The sequence below is a fragment of the Notechis scutatus genome, chromosome 1 (assembly GCF_049901735.1).
Source record: "Notechis scutatus isolate UNSWTSFEM ecotype Mainland chromosome 1, rNotScu1.2, whole genome shotgun sequence".
NCBI classification, from domain to species: domain Eukaryota; kingdom Metazoa; phylum Chordata; class Lepidosauria; order Squamata; family Elapidae; genus Notechis; species Notechis scutatus.
Window position 1 is genome coordinate 132,174,086 of NC_142009.1, and position 17,415 is coordinate 132,191,500.

General features: G+C 38.8%; 1 protein-coding gene across 1 annotated transcript; it reads left to right on the forward strand.

The window, feature by feature from the left end:
- Window positions 1-917: 917 nt before the first annotated feature.
- On the forward strand, window positions 918-16,137 carry RSAD2 (radical S-adenosyl methionine domain containing 2). Its single transcript, XM_026674287.2, has 6 exons — window positions 918-1,300; window positions 5,536-5,697; window positions 7,837-8,066; window positions 9,710-9,859; window positions 13,276-13,308; window positions 14,851-16,137. The coding sequence occupies exons 1-6, from the start codon at window positions 931-933 to the stop codon at window positions 15,013-15,015; spliced, it is 1,110 nt and encodes a 369-aa protein (XP_026530072.2). The 5' UTR covers window positions 918-930; the 3' UTR covers window positions 15,016-16,137.
- The last annotated feature ends 1,278 nt before the right edge of the window (window positions 16,138-17,415 follow it).

Genomic DNA, 17,415 nt, shown 5'->3' on the forward strand with positions numbered 1-17,415 from the left:
GCCTAGCTAAAGGAAGGCTTGGGGAGGACATGTCTTCCGATACTTGAAGGGCTGTCATGGCGAACAGGGCATCTATTTATTCTCCATAGCATCTGAAGGCAGGACACAAAGTAATGGATAGAAGATCATCCGAGGGAAATCCAACCTGGAACTAAGGAGTAATTTTCTGATGGTATGAACGATTAAGCAATGGAACAACTTGCCTCCTGGAGTCGTGGTGCTCCATTCTACAACACCTTAACACAAACTACCCCCTAGATTTATCCAATGTGCTAGCTTGAAATGCAGTTGGCCAGCAAGCAAGGCTGCCTCCTCATCCTTCTGGAAGTTAAGGATGCACAAGGAGGGCTACCATAAGCAAGGGCCATTCTCCAAAGGGGGGAGGGGAGAGAGAGGAAGGAGCAGGAATCTCAGTTGTGAAATGGATACCTGTCAGGTTTGCAGAGGCCACGTATATTCTTTTCCACCACCACCACCACCAAACTTTTGAGCCCACCACCCTGACAGAAATGCGTTACCCACGCGTAAGAACTCTTGAGCAGGCAACGACCAGGATGGGATGCGAGAATAGCCAAGTGTAAACTCTACTCGTCCTCCGCATTGCAAATACCTATGACCGTCTCGCCTCGGTCCTTCGAGGAACCCATCCACTCTGCCGTCTTACTTAGGAGAAGAATTGCGGGGAGGGTCTCGTGGCGCGTGAAACCTGTGTGAAATCGCCACGCAACATCCACTTTCCTTTGAAGCACCCATTTCGCACCCCGTTCACCCTGCCAAGCGACAGTCTGATCCAAGTCCTAAAAAAACGCTGCCACCCACCCACACTCACACACACACACACATACCAAAGGCGAGTCTGCCACCTTGAACGACACCGAGCAATTTCTACGTAAAGGAAACCGAAACTTGGGTCAGTCCAGCGGGGATCACATGCGCGCCGCTATGTGCCCGTTCAAAAGCCGCGCTCTCCTCTCGAGCGCCGCAAACCCGAAGCAGACGCGCGAAGAAGGCACCATGCACCTGCCTCCCCGCCAGCTCCTCCGTCTCCTGCTCCAAGCTCTGGCGGCTCTCTGGAGCCGGCTGGCCCTCCTCTGCCTTTGGGGCCCGGTCCGCCGCAAAGTCTCCCCGAGCTCAGCTCCGAAACCGGGCGCCGTTCCCCCGCCGGTGCCGCTCAGCGTCAACTACCACTTCACCCGCCAGTGCAACTACAAGTGCGGCTTCTGCTTCCACACCGCCAAGACTTCTTTCGTCCTTCCGCTGCAAGAGGCTAAGAGGGGGCTCCGGTTGCTCCAAGAGGCCGGTAAGTGACCCTTTCCCCTTGCCGGCTCCGGGAAGCTACGGAGGGGCTGGGGGTTAAACTAGTGGCGGAAGAGTTCCGGCTCTTATCGGTGGGGTTCGGTTCGCATCTTTTCATTTGAAATATCGTGGGAAAGCACCAGATCGCCTCTATCTTTGCTTCACGCTTCTGGGATACCAAACTGCTAGATGAAAGTTTAAGATGCATTTTTTATTTTCTTGACCGCTTCTTTCTTCTTCTTCTTCTTCTTCTTCTTCTTCTTCTTCTTCTTCTTCTTCTTCTTCTTCTTCTTCTTCTTCTTCTTCTTCTTCTTCTTCTTCTCCTTCGTCTTCGTCTTTGTCTTCTTCCTTCTCCTCCTTCTCCTCCTTCTCCTTCTTCTCCTCCTCCTCCTCCTTGCCAATGATGTTAATGCTGCCTTTTGAATATTTTTTTCAATATTCAGTGAATATTTGAATATATATTTATTTATTAGATTTTTTTTATCCTGCCTTTATTATTTTTGTAAATAGCTCGAGGTGAGGAACTTATCCAACACACCCAAAGGTGCTTTTTTCTAAGAGGCAACTGGACTTTCTGGTTTTTCTTTGAAGACGTTTCGCTACTCATCCAAGAAGTTTCTTCAGCTCTTACTGGATGGAGCTCTTACTGGATGGAGCTGAAGAAGCTTCTTGAATGAGAAGCAAAATGTCCTCAAAGAAAAACCAGAAAGTCCCATTGCCTCTTGAAAAAGCACCTTTGGGACCTCTATGACCTGGATGATGGAGAATCTCCATAGACACACCTTTTCCACATTCCTATTTTCCACACAACAACCAGGAGGAGGAAGTTAGGCTGAGATAGAGTGACTGGTCCAAAATCCCCCAGTCAGCTTTCATGCCTAAGGTGGGACTAGAATTCACAGTCTCCCTAGGGATTGATTATTAATCAATTGGTTAATGAGACCAGTTAGCCATAATTCAGTTTTTAAAACCCTGGGGGTACAGAACAATTCTGACAATGTAAGCCATGTAAAATAGATGCCGGAATGCAAGCATTTTACACCCCTGGCCCACAGCTGTGGTGCCGGATTTGCAAGATTTCCTTGAGAGTATTACAGAGGACCAGTGCAGAAAGTCTCTGAAATACTTACCATACTGGGTCAGTTTAATAAAGGATAGCGGCAACTTTTGCTGAAAAAACAAAAGAGATTTTGCTTGGACTATATTTGCTAAATTTCAAAGGTTTACCAGATCTTTTGTTGCTTTTCTAGTATTAAAGTAGGCTGGGCTGGGGTATGACTGCTTCTGCATTTCACACAATTCTTAACAGGCATAAACAACTGTGAAACAGAAAACCTTACTTAACTATTGGACACCCAGATTTCATTTACTGTACTTAATAACTACAGAATTCTCATTAGTCCACCACTTAGCTGACCTTGGTTGATGTGCAAAGTAAATAAAAATCAATCAATCAATCAATGAAATTTGGTTGATGTGCAAAATGAATGAATGAAACCCTAAGGATTGTCTTATAATTGGCAGCAGATCACCAGGATATTTTAAAGCTATAGGCTTCAGTCAGGGAGTCAGAAAGATCCCAGAAAAAAAAGCAGTGGCAAACTTAGTCCACCCTACTTCACAGGATGGTTGTTGTAGGGAAAACTAGAACTAGGAATATTAAGTATGTTTGCTGCATTGAACTTACACACACACACACACACACACATAAAGGCAGGACAAAAAGCATAGAAATAATTATGATCTTGGACTCAATCAGAATTAAAAGCCCTACCCAGAAAGACAAGTGACAATGAGTCATGCCCTTCATCCACAGAGCAACGTTCACAGAGTTTACTTACCAAGGAAAATAGGCTGGTGAGTTAGGTTGTAAGTACACCAGATAGCTGAAGAAGGGAAAAGAAGCATTACCGGTAGAAGAAGATCTGAAGGGGAGTGAAAAAGATGCCCTGAAGCTAGTATTCTATGAAGGGTTACTAAGTACTGGAGAGACTAAACTGGCCTACAAGAAAGACCAAATGAAGAATAGAAGAGACATGAAGAATAGAAAAGAGACGTGGCAAGGCAAAGTATTACATGGTCAATACATAAAAAAGTAGTAGGCAAAGCAGATAAGAACAAGAATAGCAATGGCTAAGAGCACAAAAATTGAAGAAACAGACTGAGGAGTTAATTCTGGCTGTATAAGGTCAAGCCTTGAGAAAAATACATTCAAAGCCGGAATTGTGAAGATAGCAACGAAGACAGCAAATGCTGCCTCTGGAAAGAAGCTGAAGAGAGAGCAGACCATCTGGTAAGCTGTTGTAAGAAGATAGCACAGACAACAGCATGACAAACTAGTGACTGGTGTATTGGAAGATCTGCAAGAACTACCTTTGTCTGCAAGCAAGAACTGGTGGGACCACAAAATAGATATAATAGAAACGAAAAAGGCTAAAATGCTCTGGGAGTTTAGAATTCAAACATACCTGTCGTACAACATTTTTGATAAGAAAAACCAAGTCTGGATAGTGGCTTTGCAGTACATAGAGACAGCAGAATAGAAGAGAAAGATCTGGAGAAAAATCACAAAATACAAAGATCTGCAAATAGAAATAATACAACTGAGGCAAAAGAAAGCAAAGGTGGCACCAACAGGGTACAAAACAACTGGAGGTACAATCTGGGTACAATCCCAAAAACAACTGGAGCACCACTTGCTCCAGTTTGACTGCTCCAGCCATCAGCATTAACAAAATTACCACCGGTCAATTGCAAAAAGCAACTTTACTTTGAACAGCTTACATCCTGCAGTGATACAGTGAACACCATCAAACATCTAACTATCCCATGTCCTAGGGGAGGGCTTGGTAAATGGACAAAAATGCCAAACCAGTTGTAAACATTGGGCTGATTGCGACGAACCATAATAATGCCGTCCAAATTGTAATCAAGAAAAGTACCTGAGAATGCTCTTATGACAGCCAATTTGATGCAGTGGTTAAGGCACCAGGGTAGAAACTAGGAGACCATGAGTTGTAAACTCCGTGTGGGCACAAATTAGCTGGGTGATCTGGGCCAGTCACTCCCACTCAGCCTTAGAAATGAGGAAATGTCAAACTACTTCTGGAAAACCATACCAAGAAAACTGCAGGAACTAGTCCAAGCAGTGCTAGAAGTCAATAATGACTTGAAGGCGCATGCACGTGTGCACACACACACACACACACACACACACACACACACACACACACAGCCCATATACCAAAAATTGGACACACCCTAAAATATGCATGCAAGCCATATGCATGCAAGCTTGCATGCATATTTTAGGGTGTGTCCAATTTTTTATCTTTCAATTTCCAAACATTAAGATTGCTCAAAAGTTGTAACATGCCTTAAGGATTGTAAAGATATTTTGCTTACTTTAATATAACTTAGATCCGCTTGGTATTTATGATATGATACATAAATATCATAACTTTTTAACATTTGGTTTGTTTCATTAAGTCATGAGGAATTGACTCAAGGAAGCCTTTGCTTTTATTTATTCTCCATAACTACTGAAAATAAAGCTCCACATAATTTAATGGCTATTTTTACATATACTTTGCACCTTTTGATCCTCTGGAATTTTTAACAACTGTGATCTACTGAATTTTGCGTTTATGTTCCAGATTTTGTTGAATTTTTCTTCTTCCCATTGTGTGTCGTGATACATTTGGGAGCCAGGAGACATTGATATCATTCAGGAAAAATGGATAGAGTCCTTAAGGCAGCAAGAGATACATGAGATAAGCTCAGTGATGGGACACACACTTGGCATGCCAGTGGCTTCACCCTCTAATGTCTGGGATCTTTTGGTTGAGTTGAGAAAATGCCCCATTTAAACTCTACATCACTGGTTCTCAACCTGTGATTCGTGGAGCCCTGGGGGACAATGATGTTGTCACAGGGGTCCATGAAGGCTTGAAAAAAATGTTATGATTTAAATTTTGAGTTAAGTCTTGAGGGAGGTCCGTGGCCACGGTTCATGGCCACAAAAGATATTTAAAGGGGGTTTGTGGTGAGGAAAACAGCATATTAATGATACTGAGCTATGTAAACCATCCAATTTGACATTCTATGTTGATGTGTAAGAGAAAAAATAGTTTATACAATCTCGTTGATTTTTTAAAATTACTGTTTATAATTGCTCTTGCAGTAGGTGCACTTCTTGAATGTTCCTATCACTTTCTTCTTCTCTCTGGCACATCCCAGGTATGGAGAAAATAAACTTCTCGGGTGGTGAACCGTTTCTGCATGAGCGAGGCAAGTTTGTCGGGAAGCTGGTCCAATTTTGCAAGGAGGAGCTAAAGTTGCCAAGTGTTAGCATTGTGACCAATGGTAGTATGGTTAAGGAGAGATGGTTCAAATATTATGGTAAGAACAGTGGTGCGATTCAATTTTTTTTACTACCGGTTCTGTGAGCGTGGTTTGGTGGGTGGGGCAGGGGAAGGATACTGTAAAATCTCCAGTCAGAGGTGGTATTGGCCGGTTCTCCGAACTACTCAAAATTTCCGCCACTGGTTCTTTAGAACTGGTCAGAACTTGCTGAATACCACCTCTGGATAAGATAAATTATAATCAGCTCTTCTACATAATAACAATAGTGCTTAGACTTGTATACCACTTCGCAGTGCTTTATAGCCCTCTCTAAGCAATTTACAGCATATTGCCCCCCAACAATCTGGATCCTCATTTTACCAACTTCAGTAGAATGGAAGGTTGAGTCAACCTTGAGCTGGTGAGACTCGAACTGACGAACTTCTGGTGGCCGGTAGTCAGCAGAAATAGCCTGCACTACTGCATTCAAACCACTGTGCCACCCTGGCTCATAATACATCTGTTGTGCTGGTTAACTGGAGGAAAGAATAAAAGGAATGTAGCCATCAAAAAGAGAATGATTGTCCAAAACCTCATAAAATAGTAATAAACAAACTTCATTATTCACCCATCCCCTTGTTACCATATATGGTAGAAGAGTATGTTATCTGCAAAAGGCAGATATCAGTGGCCATGGTAAAATCTAAAGAGTTAATGAGAATGTTAAAAAAAGATTACAACTAGGATATTCCCAACCAACCCAATTTAATGAGCAAAGAGATTTCTCTGTCTGATGTGAAAGAGTGGATGAAACATTGAATGGAATATCCTGGTAGGAGCACAGCTCACTGGCTGGCATTTTGAATTGGTACGCTGTGTGGTTCCAATAAAATGCTCTGGGTTAGACTTGGCAGCAGAGCAAAAATCTTTCCAGTAGGGGTGGCAAAATGATTATTTTAGTTTTTGAAATTTGTCCATCCCTAGAAAAATCAATAACAAAATGAGGCTCTTAAAACAGTTGCTTTTCACCTGGTTTTCATTCTGCTTAATGTACAGTGCTTAATATAAGTGTTATTGCTAGCAATATGGGGGAAAGATAATAGCTCAGAGATAGGATATTTGTTTCGTAAGAGAGCCCAGGTTAGGTCAGCCAAAAAAAGCATTTTCTTGTCCCTGGAAAATCTGAGGTTCCAAAATCGGGAGAGCTGCTTTCAGTTACTACAATCAATATTGTACTGAGCTGAATAGACCAATTGTATAACTTGGAATTAGGTAGCTTCCAAAGAAATTTCTAAAAGTTTGTTTGTTCATTCATCACTCACTACTTTCACAATGACACTGACTACCAGGAAGCATCACATGGCCAGTTTCATTCTGTTAAGAAATTGGCAAACATTAGTAGCCAGAAATTATTATGTCGGGTTCAAACCCTCTACTAAAATCTGAACTCCGAGACCTTTGCACTTTAGATGATTATATTTAAGACATTAGATTTTAGGACCTGTTCATATCTTGGTATTGATCACTTGCAAGGAGAATATATAGAAGCTCTCGGAATGATATACTACCCTCTAATGTGGGGGTGGCAGAAATCATTTAAAATTACCTACAGGAGGGCATGGCATAATCTCACATCTGTATCTCTCTATTCTGAGAATTCTGTGCTTATACCATTCCAAGACCTTCACTAGGTTCGCACAAGGTTTGCACAGCATGTTCAGCCATGAATTATGACTTCTAGCCACTGCTGGATTCACATAACAGACTGAATCTAACCCAACAAATGTTGTTTTATAATTTCTTCCCTTTAGTATTTTGACAGTGGTTACTTTTGTCAATTGAAGATTTTTGGGTTTACCATCAACATGTTACCTTCCATCTTAATTTTGGTTTCCATATTCTAAAGTTTGGTTTACTGACATATAAATAACAAGCATTTCTTTGTAACAGGGTAATTTCAAATAAATCATGTTAATATTTCTGGTTCCCTTGACACCTGAAGTGGTAAAAGAAGGAGAGTTTTAATTTTTATGTTATGTTCTATTATAATTCTCAGTAAGCCAGCAGTTTAAACATAGCATAATACGTTATGGTTATGTTTATAATCAAGGTAATGGTTATTTCACCTAGTATTTGATAAATTTAGATGACAATTAGCTGATGGTATTAAATACTAGTGAACTCTTTCTGCTTTAGGGGAATATCTAGATATTCTTGCCGTATCTTGTGATAGCTTCAATGAAGAAGTCAATGTTTTAATTGGCCGTGGGCAAGGGAAGAAAAATCATGTTGAAAATCTTGAAAAACTGAAGATGTGGTGCCAAAAATACAACGTTGCTTTCAAGATAAATTCTGTGATCAATCGTTTCAATGTGGAAGAAGACATGAATGAGAAAATCAAAGCTCTAAATCCTGTCCGCTGGAAGGTAAGAGCAGAAAATAATATAACTTTTAGTATTGTGTTGTGGGAAATATTGGCTATAACGGGTAGGAGCCCTAAAATATTTTTAAAACAAAGAAAACAACTCCTTCATATTCTAAAAAAGCTGCCCATGTGGGTGTGGCATGGACCTGGTTCATTTTTTGCCATTACCCTGTCCATTTTTTTTTTTTTTTTGCCTCTTGGAAAAGTTAACTTCAATCTCTTCAAGGAATCTGGACTTGATGCAAAGAAACATAATTTAAATTAAAGGATTTGGAATCCAGCAGTTTCTTCAAAAGAACCTAAGGACACGCATATGGATATATACGTAGACACACCCATCCATTCATTTTTTTTTTATCATTCTCAGCATTCTTCATTCTACTTTTCAGGTTTATAATTTGGCCTGATGAAGGAAATAATTTTATGGTTACTGTTGCTAAAAGAGTCAGAATCTGCTGTAGATCACTTGGGAATTTATCACTAGACATCAATTTACTGCCAACCATTTTTATTCAATGGCTACAACTTAGGTTAATATAAACCATTATCAAAACTATAGTGATGGTGTTGATCTATGATATCTTGACTGCTGCAATCCGCAGAGTCCTAAAATAAGAAATTTTTAACCTATTTCGCATTTAAGGGCTATTTGCCTCTGACATTTTGGCAAAGGATCTTTAGAAGTCTCCATTCATTTTGTGTATATCACAATGTCTTCAGCATCCATTAGATGGCAGTAAGTTAGTTGACTATAAGGATCTGCGTCTTTTCAAAACCATTTTTTTTCATACTTTGCTGAACATATGTGGGCATATTTACTTATTCCAAATATAACATAACTTATTTGTCTGTCTTTTTCTTTTCTGATCTATATTGTCACCAAAATGGAGTTCTACCTGAAACTCAAAATTTTAAATGTTTTTTTAACACCTGACCTTCCGAATATAAACCTCTGATCTTAATACGGTCATCTCAGAGGGGAGTGTAACAGCTGACCACCCTATGAAACAGAATGCCCACCCAAATTAGCTTTGCCTGTGGCTTAATATAGTTATTGCTACAGTATTTGATAACTTTAATGTGAATATTTGATTAAGCAGAAAGATAAACCCTGTATCGGGAGAAAGACTGCTCTAACCAATAATTTTCACCAATGTTTTTTAATAATTTTATTAAGCTTATTGAGTTATAAAATACAAAAGAAAATAGAAATAAAAAATGAAAGAGGGAAAAAAGATATGTAGGTTAAAGGTAGAAAATGAAATGAAAGCATTGGCTTCTGATTCCTTTTAGCACAGTAGACTAAAATGCTAATATTTCAGCCTCAATCTTTTATTTTTACATACTTAATATGCATTAGCCATTTCTATAACAGAAAACTTATCCAATCAGCAAAACTCAAAATCAAAGTTTTATTTTCTTCCATCTCAAGCACAAAATCCAGAAGCTGAAGTTTTCACCAGTCTTTTGACTATGGATATAATTGCAAATTACCCATAAAGTATAATGCGTGTATATGCTGCCAGACATCCGATTTACAGAAATAAAAGCTTTTATTAAATTTTCTTTGGTAGTATTGTTCTATTGCATGGTAATTGTGACCAGCAAGAATTCTCTCTTAATCGTACACTTGATGCTTTCTAGATATTTCAGTGCTTGCTCATCGAAGGAGAAAATACAGGAGAAGAATCTCTGAGAGAAGCTGAAAGATTCATCATCAATGATGAAGATTTTGAACGATTTGTGCACCGTCATAAAGATCTCCCTTGCTTAGTCCCTGAATCTAATCAAAAGGTAATTATGCTGATTGTTCATACCCTTTGAAAGCAATATATTTATTATTTGGCATTAGAAGTCCTAATGCTGATGGCTTACAGCAAAATGCAATTATCCAGGTTCTTTTTTTCTTTCGCTACAAGAAAGCTTTTCTTTATGGAGATTTGTTAGAATGCTTGTAGTTTATGCCTCCTTAGCATTTTGGATCTGTACTGTTGGGAATCTAGATGCCCAGTGCTATACCAAGTGGAATTGCTGCACATTTCTTATTAATACTGTTGCAAGCAGTTTCATCAGAAATTAACAGTCATGACTTAATCATTTCTTTAGCACTGGGCCACTATAATAATGTGTAAAACTATTACTGTACCATGATACAGTAATAATATTCTAATGCATCACATAACTGTTGATAGTGAATAGTCTCAATAGGGACATTCATGCGGAATTTTTTTTGCAAAACCACAAATTATTGTTGGGTTCAACAGAATTTAACTTTTCTAGGATCTCAGTTTGTTTCATTTAGTCTTGTTAAAGGAATGAAAACAACTCTTTTCCCATCCTTTGAGTTCTCTCTCCCTCCCCGCTGTTTGGATTATATTTTTAAAAAATATTTGTTCTTTTATAACTCATTAGATTAAACAGAGGTAGCAGTATTAGGTATGTTTGCTGCCTTGCGTTATTTATTATACAGATAGTCCTTGATTTATGACTGGTCACTTAATGTTTGAAGTTATAATGAACCCAAAAAATACTTTCAATCTTAATTCAAAGTTTGATTACTGCCCCACATATCACAAAGGGCCCTTATTTCTGCCTGCATCTTACACAGGGCTGTCTAACACATGGGCCTGATGGGACTTGCCTGCGGGCTCCACAAGTTTAGGAGCCCCATACTAATCTGTATATGTTCAATGCACCTTGTATCATATAAATACAGAAACATATTTATTACATTTTACTGCATTTTTTATTAATACATGCAAATATATGTTTAATTTTATCGACCATTTACATTTTTATTCCTGTGAGTAGTTGTTGTAGGGGCCCCAAAATACTGCTTTGCCCGGGGTCCATAATGCTGTTAAGACAGCCCTGATCCTACAGTCAGATGACTGCCAATTATGACTTTTTTTTTTTTTGCCAGAAACTAGCATTTACTTCCAATTTCCTAGAAAAAAAATCTAGTGTAGGCAATTAGTTCATTTAATAACTATAGTGATTCACTGGTCGTTTCTGGCACTAGGGGGTGGTGCTCATCTCCATTTCTAAACTGAAGAGTCAGCACTGTCCAAAGATGTCTCCATGGTCATGTGGCCGGCATGACTTAAGTGCCAAAGGCACACAGAGCGCTGTTACCTTCCCACCAAAGTGGTCCCTATTTTTCTACTTGCATTTTGTATGTGCTTTCGAACTGCTAGGACCAAAGAGAAGAATGCTATTATGTCTAACTACCAACACTCTACAATTCCCCCCTCCTACTTTCCCAGGCGCAGGAATATGGCAGCGTGGAAGCTTCTGATACTAATACGGCTTCCAAACTGACACTGGGACAAGTAATGGGAGCTCACCCCGTTACGCGGTGCTAGGGATTCAAACTGCTGAACTGCTGACTTTCTGATTGACAAGCTCAGTGTCTTAGGCATTGAGCCACCACGTCCCTTCAGTCACCTGCTTAATTACAACCGTAATACTGCTGTCACTGATCCAATTCTCCAGTACCAAGAATAAGAAATAAAAGGTTCAATTAACTGCTTTTAATTCCTGAAGGCCTGGAAACATTGGCACATAGCAACCAAAGGCAGCAATAACCTCTGCTGTTTTCCCGCCAATTTAACCCTGCCCCCCCCCCCGTGCACCTGCCCCACCCACACAGATGCTGTACTTCTTGAGAGGCCTGGAATCTTCTGTTGGGCCTAGACCTTTCTTCTGTTGCCAGCCTGCTCTCCAGCCATGCGCTCCGCCCTCCAGCTAATTGTCAGACCGCTGGCTTGTCAGGGGAGCTTTAAACACATTGTGGGCCTCCGATCACTGCTCTGATCCCCAGCTGATCGTTGACCAGCTTCTTCTTTGCCATAAGCCTCCCACACCATGAGTCTACTGTTTCACTCTCCCTGCAAGCCTTCCCCACTCGCCCTGAATGGCAACCCTGAGACGCCCCGCTGGAGGCTCGCTGTTGCGAGGGTTGACAACCGTGTCCTAACTACCTGCACTACCACGGCTCTGTTTGGATTTTGACAGGGAGGATTTTGAGATCCTGAGTGGGCCTCCTCCCCACCCAGGACCCCTCCGTTCTTTATCTTGGACTCTGTACACTTAATGACCCAGTCTCTCACTAAATGATCACAGTTAGATGCACAAGGATTGAGTCATTGATGAAGCAGTTTTATGATGTCTCACTTCATGACAGCTTTACTTGATGACCAAGACTCTGAGCTCAACTGTGGTCATAAATTAAGAATAGCTATACTCTTTCCAAAGCTCTACACTCTTCTTTTTATATGATGTGAACAATTGCATGTTTAAATGTTGAGTTTTGCCGTGTTCTTCTTTTGAGGAACTTGCTTAAATCATCATAATTCTATGGCTAGAAGTATAGTAGTTATAGGTGTGGGAAATCATAGCACAAAATGATATTATGTCACATCAGATTTCCATGGTAGGCTCTCTGCTAATTTAATTTAATTCTCTAGGCACAGGTAGCCTTTAATTTGCACACTATATTAAGGACTATCTTGAAACAGTAGCTCAAAATAAAAAAAAAATACTGTAAGCTATATCAAGCACATACAGGTAGTCCTCAACTTAAAACGGTTCATTTAGTGGTCCTTCAAAGTTACAACAGCACTAAAAAAAGTGACTTATGACCATTTTTCAGTTACAACCTTTGAAGCATCCTATGATCATGCGATCAAAATTCAGATGCTTGGCAACTGGTTCACACTTATGATGATTGCTGTGTCCCAAGGTTATGAGATCACCTTTTGCAACCTTCTGACAAGCAAAGTCAATGGGAAAGCCAGATTCACTCAACAACCAGATTACTAATTTATCAATTGCAGTGTTTCACTTAATAACTGAGGCCAGAAAGGTCATAAAATGGGGCAAATCTCACTTAACAAATGTCTTAACAACAGAAATTTTGGGCTCAATTGTAGTCATAAGTTGAGGACTACCTGTAAATGAAATCTGCTATTTTTTTAAATTTATGCATTACATTTTTATCCCACCTTTATTACTTTATAAATAATGCAAGACGGCAAACACATCCTGCACACCATTCTCCTATTTTCTTCTACCTGTGAGGTAGGTTGGGCTAGGAGAGACTGACGAAGTCATCCAGCTGGCTTTTATGCGTCGCTCTCTAAATATATCTAAATATATAGTTACACATTATGATAAATTAAAGTTGTTGCTTTTCCATCTTTTCACAGATGAGAGATTCCTACTTAATTCTGGATGAATATGTAAGTCATTTGGTTTGTCATTTTATTTGCTCTATATTTTGAAAATATTTTTCCTGTTTCTGAAATCAAAAGCTTTATTTCAGTCCTTGCCGTCGGGGGATCGCAACTTATACTTCTTGGAAGTAAAATCCCCTGAACTCAGTGAAGCATATCACAGTTTAGTATTATAAACAGAACTAATAAAATATTAGTTTTCAGGTATAAGTCTCCCTTGTATGGTGAAAACCTGATTTGATGGACTGTAGAGCCATACATTTTGGATACAACAGATGAAAATTTCCATTGTGTTTACATCATTTTATATCATTTGGGCAAGGTCATAAATGTGATGCAATAATGTCGTTTACATCACTTGTACGATAGTGTTGCTGTGAATAACATATTCTTTCAATAAAGGAGAAAATGTGTAGCTCAGGGTTGAAATTAGGGATCCTTGGTGATCTCTGAGCTTGGTTGTTTTCCTGTAGACATTTCATTACCCAAGCTAGATAATATCATCAGCACTAGTCTAGCACTGATGATATTATCTAGGTTGGGTAGTTATTTTCTAGCACTGATGATTTTACCTAATCTTTTAATGAAATATCTGCAAGAAAACAACCAATGTCAGAGAGCACCAAGGACCCCTCAATATATTCTTTAATTTAAAATAGATTCTTTTCCTACTATCACCCCCCCAAGTCCATTAAATAAAAAATCCATTGCATTCAGTGCAGCCCACAATAAAAGTGCATTCTATAGTGTTTACAAAAGTAGAGCAGTGCACATATGTGCAGTACAACTTTACATTTTATGGTCATACTTAAAACTCAGGCACTTTAATTGAGATGTTGAGATAAATAAGCCAAAAGAAAAGGGGAAAAGGGAAACATTCAGACAATTGGTACAATATCGAGATACTACTTATCTAAGGATTTCTCTGAGTCCTTTGATAGCCATCTTTAATTCCTGGTTACAAGGAACTGCTAGGTTGAAGCAAATTCTGAAGTTCAAATAAATCCATTTCTTTCTACAATTCTGGAGTATACATTGATTCAGCCTAACTCCACTGTTTTGGTGGGAGTCTGTATCTCCAGGTGAAACTCTTCTTTTAATCATTTTTGCAGTTTGTCTTGAGATCACGATTTGTGCAGTCAACATTGTGACTGAGGTATTAGTTTTTGCCAAGACCAAATTGATTGATACCTACAAACATATGTATTTTGGCCTGGGAAACTATAGACTCCTCTAAATTTCAGTATAGAAGGTTTCTGGAAAGACTTTTCAGACAGTTTGGTCTGTGTTGCTGTTTTTGTTGTTTCGCAATTATGATCTGTTACTTGTGAAATCTTTACACATGAGCTTAAAACAAAATACATTATGGTTTTTGGTATCATTCAGAGCCTTAATTATTAATAGCATTTACATGTATATAATTATGTGAAGTCATTTGCAGGATTGGAGTTAGGCACTAACTTCAAGCGATTTGGTTGTTTGGCAGAACAGCTGAACCCAGATGTTAATTCTCTTCTGCTATAATTCTTTTCTTTGCGTTTTTCCCAGATGCGTTTTCTCAACTGCATAAATGGCCGGAAAGAGCCTTCTCGGTCAATCCTGGATGTAGGAGTAAAAAGTGCTATACAATGCAGTGGCTTTGATGAAAATATGTTTTTGAAGCGAGGAGGCAAATATGTCTGGAGCAAAGCAGATATGGCACTGCAGTGGTGATCCAACTTGTTATCTGCTAGAAACATCTGCAAGCACAAACTGTACTCATTTTACTCTTCTCTTCAGAGAAAGATGCTCAATAGTTTTTTTTAAAGAAACTGTCCTGCATTTTAGCTACCATGGGTGGATGGTGCTACGTCAGTGTTGCTTTATGGAAAAAAAAAAAAGAGTGATGTTTTGTGCACAAACAATGAATTGTACCAGCATAGAACATGCTGGCTTTAGAAAGACACTTGTCCAATAGTCAAACATGGAATACTGGGAAACAGTCCGATCTGCAAGATGATTGCTGCTGCCATGTTATAGAATTGCAGAGATGAATTTTAACATATTTAATGCTTAGTATGTGTCTATATAAAAAGAAAAAAAGAGATTGTAATTGTTTTTTTCCCAACACATGAAAGCATGGATACCAATTTACATATGTAAGCTCAGGATAATTAAACTAAGATTTTGGGACAAATTATCAGCAAACAGAAGGTACAGCAGAACTCTTAAGTTGCCATGGTTATCACAAGTGCATTACTGAAAATGAAATCAATAAAATTTTCAAACGAAGTTAGCAATTTTCAGGTAACCCAAAGCTGCCTTTAATGTTTATTGGAGAAGCAAAAGAGTAGGAAGATAAAAGAGATGTGAGTAGGGCTACCCGGGATATGTATTATTTGCATTTTTCTAAGGTACTTTTGTTTGTGGGTATGGAATGTGAGTTTTGTTTGCAATACTGCAAAAAGCCAATTTTAGACCTTTTGTGTGTGTGTGTGTGTGTGTGTGTTTTGTTTTTTTACCTCAAAATACTATGTAAAAGTGTAGCACTGGCTTCTGCAACTTCATTTGCCAACTCTGGAAGTGAAATGAGAGTGTTCCAAGAAGTCCTGATTTTAACTCCTATCGTTTAACATAATTTACTTATGACTAATGATGGTCAATACATCTTTGGAATAATCTGTGAAAAATAAAAGATATATTTTATTTTGTGATATTGTTTTATGGTTCATATTGTTTTCATTGTTTTATATATATTTTTGGTGTTTTTGTATCGTTTTTAACACTTTGCGAGCTCCTGAGAATCATACAGTGTATGGTAGCTATATAAATTCAATAAACATGACTTCAAAAGTACGTCATTCGAGTAATTTTTCCTGCAAACTGATTCATTCACTCATTCATTCAAACTGATTTATTCATTCGGTCTATATTCATAGATTTCTTTCTTTCAGGATGCTAGAATTCAACTGATCAGTTCATTGGTAATACAGAAGTTCATTTCTTAACACAGGTTTAAAATCTGCCTCTTGTTTGCTTATCCCCATATTGCTGTTTTTGTGGAGATAATTCTGTTGCTATGCAAAATGCTGCTTTGGCAATGTGTATATAAGGGTATGGTGGTGTCTCTCTCTCTTACCTGCATCTAATGTCTCTTTTCGATCTATTTGAGGGTCTCCACCAGCAAAAGAAAGAACCCTTTCTAGTTCCAGCTGCTGTGCCTAATGCATACCCACCACCAACAAAAAAGAAAAAAAAAAGTAATTTCCTATCATTTACTTAGCTGATCTTAGAAAAATTACACAGGGTTGGACTGATTAGAACTTGGATGGGAGATGAGCAGGAAAAGCCAGAACTTCAGTCTAGACAGAAAAGTCAACAAAATTCCTAGCAAAAGACAGTCCTGGCAATGGTAAATGAGTTCCATTTTTTGCAGGAAAAAAAAGCTATGGGAATGTCACCAAAAATCAAACTTGACTGAAAGGAACATTCATATTTATCCTGACTGCATTCGGGGGTGGGGGTGGGGTTACATTATTTTCAAAGCTAGTAGGAGATAGTAAAATTTGAGAATTCCAGTTTACCCTATTCTTTGAAGTATAACGATTGCAACAATTATTTACTAGTAATACTATATGCTAATATGGTTGAACAAAAATACTTCAATCTTTTACAGGAATTTATAAGGTAATGTTTTTTTTGTACCTGCCTTGTGAGTTGGTGTTGATTCCTGGAAAGTGCCTGGACTACTCCACAGTTTTTTTTGGCAAGATTTTCAGAAATGGTTTGCCCTTGCCTGCTTCCCAGGGCTGATGGAAGAGTGACTGGCTCAAAGTCACCCGGCCAGCTTTCATGCCTAAGCAGGACTAGAACTTAAAGTCTCCTGGGTTTCTAGCCTGATACTTTAACCTCTACATCCAACTGACTTTCTTACATATTTTTTGGTCAAGTTAAATGTTTGATCTCTATTTGGAAGGAAAAAAAGACTTCTTTATATTGATTTATATTGTTGTAAATGTGGTCTATCAATTTAATATTTAGTCTCACAGAGGGAAAAAGTGTCCCATTTCAGAAATGAAGCAATATGCCCTAGACTCTGATGCTTAAAATATTAGAAGTCGTACTGTTATTAGA

Coding starts and splice junctions, on each gene's coding strand:
- RSAD2 (XM_026674287.2), top strand. CDS start 931: ATGCGCGCCGCTATGTGCCCGTTCAAAAGCCGCGCTCTCCTCTCGAGC. Junction 8,067..9,709: donor TAAATCCTGTCCGCTGGAAG/GTAAGAGCAGAA, acceptor GATGCTTTCTAG/ATATTTCAGTGCTTGCTCAT. Junction 13,309..14,850: donor ACTTAATTCTGGATGAATAT/GTAAGTCATTTG, acceptor CGTTTTTCCCAG/ATGCGTTTTCTCAACTGCAT.